At 42.0% G+C, this 7747-nt stretch overlaps 1 protein-coding gene across 3 annotated transcripts in view; it reads left to right on the forward strand.

Moving 5' to 3' along the window:
• TRAF5 (TNF receptor associated factor 5) overlaps nt 1–7747 on the forward strand; it is a 37571-nt gene extending 29824 nt beyond the window's left edge. For 2 of the 3 annotated variants that reach the window (XM_036442631.2, XM_045583110.1), the window contains 5 exons: nt 279–353; nt 1697–1789; nt 3054–3194; nt 4681–4849; nt 6026–7747. In XM_036442631.2, coding sequence (XP_036298524.1) covers nt 279–353; nt 1697–1789; nt 3054–3194; nt 4681–4849; nt 6026–6603 — 1056 coding nt within the window. In that variant the 3' untranslated portion in view covers nt 6604–7747. The remainder of the gene's footprint in view (nt 1–278; nt 354–1696; nt 1790–3053; nt 3195–4680; nt 4850–6025) is intronic. The other variant, XM_045583111.1, reaches the window with a different exon arrangement.

A 7747-nucleotide genomic window follows, 5' to 3' on the forward strand; every position in this document is an offset into this window, starting at 1 on the left:
GACGGGGTGTGTCTGACAAAATAGCCTAGGCGAAGGCCCAAGGCTTCAGCGATACATACCCATGATAACCATGTCTCTGTCTGCCCCTCCCATTTCCCGAGAATTCTCCCCCGTTGTCACCGTAGCACTCCCTCCACCAAGCCTTAGCATCGCCTTTTCCTCCCCCTGTTCCCGCCCTTCTCCCCAAGCCTCCCTGGGCTCCCTGCTTGCTGCAGTTACACCAGACAGTTGGAGGATGGCCGATGCGTGTCTGTAGCGTGAGGCTGTCCGTTTCGTAGGTGGATAAACACCTGGCTGTGTGTCCTGAGGTGGAGCAAGACTGTCCTTTCAAGCACTATGGCTGTTGTGTAAAGGTATGGTGCGCCTTTTGGTTTCTGCCTCTACAGTCTACTGTGTAATTCACTGGGTGAGTTCCTGGTACTCTTCGATTCCATCTGGGATGGAAAAGCACATTCACTTCTGAGAACTTGAAGACTGGAAATTGTATTTGTCAGGGTTCTCCAGAGAAATAGAACCAACAGGAGACATGTAGTATATACTAAATATATATAATATGTACTTAAATACATAATATATGTAAATATACATTTATATTTGCGCATATATATATATATATATATATATATATATATATATATCCTTCCAGTGCATGAAATACAGAATTGCTTTCCAGCTCTGAAAGAAATCGTCTTTATAGTTCCACCCAAACTTCCAATTGGATTGTATTCTGGAATTCACCTCCGTACCAAAGCTGGGGAAGGGATTTATTCTCTGGCCAAGGGGCCAACCCTAAATTGAAGGGCAATCGCTAACAAATGTTTGCTTCGAATTCATGGGCCACCCAGAATCCCTAAGATCTGCTTCTATTGGTAACATAGGCACTTTGCAATGATTGTGAGGGCACTACATTTGCTTGGGCTGGAATTATAATTAGGTTGCACACCTTCAGCCTGTGATAGCAGGATGGTGATAGAAGGATGGAAATGTGCTTCGCAGGAGGGAGAACTAACCTAGCTTAGAACTGATCGGGAACTAATCCACCTAGGAGATAGGTTTTATGTGGGAAGAGTTGAAAGATGACAATAATTACATTTAGCCCACAGTCATATACAGGGTGGGGCAAAAGTAGGATTACAGTTGTTTGTATGGCAAAGAAGATAATAATTAATAAATAGTAATATAAGAATAGCACACTTATGCATTCCCCACCTCTTCCACCACCACCCCCCTCTCTCCGGCACATTTTCCTTACCTCTCTCTTTCTCCTAAGTTCAAAGGGCCCCCATTAATACTCCTGCAGATATACAATAAACAGGAAGCCTTTAGCAACTGTGATCGCTAAAACTCTATCTTACATAATACAAGAATAAACTCTGTTTCCCGTACTCACAACTGTAAACCTACTGGGCCCCACCCTTTATTCTCAGGACAAGGAAGAAAATCAGCACTGAGAATTTTGATAATGGCCTGATTCTCCGCCCCTGTAAGTTTAAGATTGTCTCATGGATACTGTAGAATCTTAACGCTGGAAAGGGGACTGGAGGGCCGTCCTCCCCCCTCACCCCCACCCCCGGCAACCCACCTTGAAACAAATAAGCAAAGTTGTTCAAGTTCTGTTTTAGCAAAGTATCCCATCACCATCCTCATTTGGGGACCCTTTCCACCTCTTGCCTCATTTTTTCTCTTCCTGTTGAAGGGTAAACGGTTAAACCTGAAGGAGCATGAGAACTCAGCCTTACGGGACCACATGCTTCTCGTTTTAGAAAAGAACTTGAAATTGGAAGAACAGGTAAATGAATAGTCAAGGGTTCAAATATACAAGGGGGGGCGGGCAGCAGACTTGCTGGGGTTTGCCATTCTTGGTATTCTTGTATTCTGTTTCTGTGGACATCGACTGGAGGTAGGCCTTTCTCTATCAAGTGGCCAGAGTCCTAGGATTGTAGAATATTAGAAGTGGAAGATGCCTTGAAGTTCCTCGTTCAACAGAGGAAGGAACTCAACTCAAAAGAAAGTTTCATGTGTTTGTAACTTGTGTGGGGATTCGATCTCAAACCCATGTCCCATAGTCCTGTCTGGAGGCTCTCCACACTCCTTTTAGTTAATGATACCTGGCACCTAGGAGGTGCCTAGGAGGTGTCTGATGTTTTAAACGAAGTCTATGTTACCGTGAAATAACAGTTGACAATCTCTTCTAGGCACTATGGGTTTATGTGTTTTGTAGTAAGTCCTAACTCCTGCCTTTGAGAAGCTTTGCTGAGAGAAGAGTTGCCTAGGTCACGCTTAGATGTTTGGTTATTTCTTTCAAACAAATTACAAATTCTGAGAGAGTAGTGCGTTTTGCCTACCACTGGCTAGCTCTGTGCTGGGCAGATTACTCAAACTCTCTGTTCCTCTGTTTTGTCATCTGTAAAATGGGAGTGATATTCATACCTGACACTCAGAGTTCTTTGAGGATAAAAGAGCTCATGAATTATAAAAGCTACTAGCGGCCTGATGCACGTAATTGATACAAGGGGCTTGGCCCTCGCTTACCTCGGCCCTCACAGCCCTGGCTTCGTCTGGAAGGTTGTCCAGAAGGACATCCGGAAAGATGTCCGGAAGGTCATTTGGCTGTCTGGTCTAATTAGCATATTATACTTTTATTATTACAGATGATAGATTCAGCAGATTTCAGCTATTATTTGGTACTATGCACATGGCCTCTAACATGGCATGGTGATCAGCACACTGTGGTTCTGTAGTAAGTGCATCCTGAGTGAATGAAGAGAACCAGTTCAGTAAATTCAGCCACATGATGTCACTGTCATTAGATGAACCATCATAGCGGGTTAGGCATAGGAAAAGCTGATGAGAAATCTGTGAATCAAGCCTTTTTCAAAGCACCTGTAAATATTTTCCTAGAAATACGCGCGCACACACACACACACACACACACACACACACATATGGTTTTTCTCAAAACACTTTCTTACCTGCAATATTTGCCTAGAACTATATTAATTTTAATTTGTATGCATGCATTTAAATGACCTCATTCGCATTCCTGTTATTAGATTTCTGACTTACATAAGAGCCTAGAACAGAAAGAAAGTAAAATCCAGCAGCTCGCAGAAACTGTAAAGAAATTCGAAAAGGAGTTCAAGCAGTTCACACAGCTGTTTGGCAAAAACGGAAACTTCCTCTCAAACATCCAGGTGAGAATGACCTTGCTGTTCATAGCCAAGAAGTAGTCTCCAATTAATTGGCAGTGAGGGTTTCTCTTATACGGTTTTTTTGTTGTTACTCCTCACCCAAGGATATATTTTCCATTGATTTTTAGAGAGAGTGGAAGAGGGGGAGGGAGGGGGAGAAAAAGAGAGAGAGAGAGAGAAACTTTGATGTGAGAGAGACACATTGAATGGTTGCCTCCTGTAAGCTCCCTGACGGGGGCCAGAGATCAAACCTGCAACCCAGGTATGTGCCCTTTACCAAAAATCGAACCCGCGACCCTTTGGTCTGCAGAACGATGCTCTAACCACTGTGAACACCAGTCAGGCTTCTCCCTTCGTTCCTTTTGAACCAGTTGAGAATAAGCTGCATATATTGTGGCATTTCACTCCTCTATGCTTAAGTATGTATTTTGTAAGAATCAAGATCTTTTACAGAATCCTAGTACATTTAGCAAGTTTAACATTAGTTCTTTTATATCATTTATGGCATTTAGGGTTTTAATTAATGTTGGGCCGATATTAGTCACTTGGTTCATTGAGAACATCTATAGTTCTGCATTTTATAGTCAACACAGTAAAACTATTAATTCTCTTGGGAAGAAAATGCTTTAAATACTATTAAGATATAGCAAAATTATTTGTAAATCATGAATGTGAAATAACCATAAACAAATTCCTAATGGATAATGTCTTTATTGTGATTATAAAATTATAAAGTTTATAGTGAAAAAGATTTCAAGACATGTGGTATGGGCAATAGTTTTGAAATTTGGATCCAAGAAGATGCAGACCATATAGTTTGCATAGTTTGTCAATACACTGTGTGTGTGTGTGTGTGTGTGTGTGTAGAGAGAAAAGGAAATGCATCATATGTTACCATTTAAATTCTTTTTCTGATAAAGTGAGAAGTCAGAATTAAAGCATGGGAGAGGGGAACTATAGTTTTAGCCATACTTAACCTCTTCCATGTAAACAGAGCTATCAGAAGTTCAGGCCTCATCTCGGGGCACTGTGTACATTTGTAGTGCTCAGGCCAGAACAGCTGGGCTGACTTCCAGCTCCTTCTCTGCCTTCTCACAGAAGTGAGTCAGGAGGATAACTTCTAAGAAGGCAATGATAGGTAAGAGGAGACACAACATGAGACCGGAGACCTAAAGAGAGGTTAGCTAAGTGAAGAGAAATTGAGAGAGGATTAAAAATCAGGTAAAGAGAAATTTAAAGATTTGGAACAGGAGCTGGGTGAGAGAGGAGGAAGAAAAGGAGAAGGAGGAGAAAGAGGAGGAGGAGGAAGAGAAGAGATATAGGTGGTTAATCTCTCTGCATCCTCATTGAATTTTCTGTTCTGGACTATATAGTTTTCATTTCATTAATTGATTAATTAAATGTGAAATGTTTGAATTGAAAATTGCATCTTGATAAATTACTAAGATATTAATTGACTAAGGTATGAATGCCCATTTTATACTGAAAGGTTCTTGCCAGTCACATTGACAAGTCGGCTTGGCTAGAAGCTCAAGTGCGTCAGTTATTACAGATGGCAAACCAGCAACAAAATAGACTTGATCTGAGGCCTTTGGTGGAAGTGATTGATACAGTGAAAGAGAAGATCACCCTGCTGGAAAGCAATGATCAAAGATTAGGTATGTCTCATATTTTCTACTTCCCTTTTGAGGACTCTTTTGTCTGCAGGTGTTCATGCAACAAGCTAACATCTGGCCAAATGGAGTCACAGCTGTCCAGGACAAACTGGTTGAATCTGGTATTTTCGAAATAGCATGGTAGTCTGGCTACTCAGATAAAAATTATGAAGAGCCTTAGCAGGGGCTTGAAGAGGCAAAGGGTAGATATTTCCCAGGAAATATCAAGAACAAGGGAACGATGGTTTTTAATTGAGAGTGGAAAATCATGAGAAAGCTAAGAGAAACGTGGTTGGAACATTGTTTTTAGTGGAAGCAGACTTTGGAAATACTGGCCACTGAAATAAAGCAGATATTGCAATGGAGTGGGTCACAGGTTTTTTGGTTTCCCAGTACATATAAAAGTTATATTTACACTATACTTTAGTCTATTAAGTGTGCAATAGAGTTGCCTGAAAAAAAAATAATATACTCGTCTTTATTAAATAATACTTTATCACCAAGGAATGCTGTCATCTGAGGTTTCAGTGAGTCGTAATCAGTTTGCTGGGTGACGGCTCTTATCCTCGTAACATCAGAGATCCCTGATCACAGATCACCGTAACAAATGTAATGAAAAATTTTGATGTATTGCCACAATTCCCAGAATGTGACACAGAGACAGGAAGTGAGCACATGCTGCTGAAAAATTGGTGCCATGCCGATAGACTTGCTCGAGGCAGGGTTGTACAGGGAGATATAAGAGGGTTTGGTTGTTTAAAAGCATCCCGGTTTGAAAACTAGGGGCTCAAGTGCTCACACACGTTAGTTGAATGCTGAGTGTCTTCTCTACACGTCGGTGGGTTTCAGTTCCAGAGGACACATTCTTTTTTTTTTTTTTTTAATAAATATTTATTGTTCATATTATTACAATTGTTTCTCCTTTTTCCCTCCCCCCCTCCCCTCAAGAGGACACATTCAAGTTTGCTTGGTGCCGTTCTTGCCAAGACATGAGATTCACTGAGTTGCTCTTAGTAATTCTAGGGGCCCATTGGTGGACATCGAATCCACTTCATCTTTAGGATGTCAGAGTTTTATCGGTTCTTCTCAGAGAGCAAAATTCCACTTTGGGCAAATTCTAAACACAGCTCAGGCCTACAGCATCTGTGTGCTCATGTGTGTGTTTGCTTCTCTTTGCAGTTGTCCTGGAAGGGGAGACGAGCAGACACGACGCCCACATCAATATTCACAAAGCACAGCTGAATAAGAACGAAGAGCGGTTCAAGCTGCTGGAAGGCGCCTGCTACAACGGCAAGCTCATCTGGAAGGTGACGGACTACGCAGCGAAGAAGAGGGAGGCGCTGGACGGGCACACGGTGTCCATCTTCAGCCAGCCCTTCTACACCAGCCGGTGCGGCTACCGCCTCTGCGCCAGAGCCTACCTCAACGGGGACGGCTCCGGGAAGGGCACGCACCTGTCGCTGTACTTCGTGGTGATGCGAGGGGAGTTTGACTCCCTGCTGCAGTGGCCGTTCCGGCAGAGGGTCACCCTCATGCTGCTGGACCAGAGTGGCAAAAAGAACCACATCGTGGAGACCTTCAAGGCCGACCCCAACAGCAGCAGCTTTAAGCGTCCCGATGGGGAGATGAACATTGCCTCCGGCTGCCCGCGCTTCGTGGCGCACTCCGTTCTGGAGAACGCCAAGAGCACCTACATCAAAGATGACACCGTCTTCTTGAAAGTGACAGTGGATTTAACTGACCTGGAGGAGCTCTAGTCCCTCTTTCTGGGGGGATAAAAGGATTTCTTGGCTCCACAACCGTGCAGGAAACCTTTGGTTAGCACAGCGACTGAATTTCAACTCAGTCCACATTTGTGTTTGGCTTTTGCCCTTAGCATGGGAAGTCACTTTAAAGCTTCCTAAGTGCTGCCTTCTTTTCCAGTTTGAAACTTAAAACACTTAGGATATCTTCTTATTTATATTTTTCTGTCTCTCCAAAGATGGTAAGTTTCTTGAAAGCAAGGGCCGGGACATCTCTTTTTTGCTGGTGCTTAGCAAGGGTTTCTCAGGGCAGGCTCTCTATGTTAAATGTCAAGGAGGACGCAGGTGTGGAATTCCCAGTTGAAAATGTTTGGTATTTGGTCTGCTCGTTCTAGACTTGACCGTATGCCTATGAAAGCCGTACTCTAGGGTGGATTGTTCCAGATCAGTAGATGGATGGTGTAATTACAAGACAGTATGACCAGTTGGAACAGACGTTTTTTGGGTCAGATACTGAGCGACTAAATATTTTCATGAAAGTCACCAGTAGTCAACAGACACAATTTTTGAAGGCTGCATAAGTGGTGACAAGAGTAGGCATCTTCATTCTCCCTGCATAAATACAGATAAAAGTACCACATAGCATATAAAAAAAGGAGATATAAACATCCAACTAAAGTCCAGATTTTACTAAGGTCAACCATATGGAAAACTGTTTTCATAGATCAAAATCAAATATTAAGAGTTTAATAAGGTTCAACTTAATATATATGTATATGTATACAAATAATTTAAAGATATTTTGGTATTAACAGTAAATTAATGTGAGGATGGGCAGAAGTTAGTATACGATGGAGGAAATGGCATAAATGAGTGAGGAATTTAAAACCGAGGGAAGACATCATTACAGTTTCCCATGGGCGTCAGAAGCACTCCCATCTAAAACTGACTGCTAAAAACAGTTCTGTTCTTCTTGAGAAAATTTTTATTTCATAAATTGATATGAAAATGGGTATTTATATAAACTCTTGACTTTCCTTGTTGAAAACCTAAGTATTCTGTGAAGAAATAATTATGTTCTTACATATGTTTTCTGTATAGGTCTGAAGGTATACAAGGCAAGACTGAGTCCTTCTGACTCTTGATAGACCTGAGGTTA

The sequence above is a fragment of the Pipistrellus kuhlii genome, unplaced genomic scaffold, assembly GCF_014108245.1.
Source record: "Pipistrellus kuhlii isolate mPipKuh1 unplaced genomic scaffold, mPipKuh1.p scaffold_m20_p_18, whole genome shotgun sequence".
NCBI lineage: Eukaryota > Metazoa > Chordata > Mammalia > Chiroptera > Vespertilionidae > Pipistrellus > Pipistrellus kuhlii.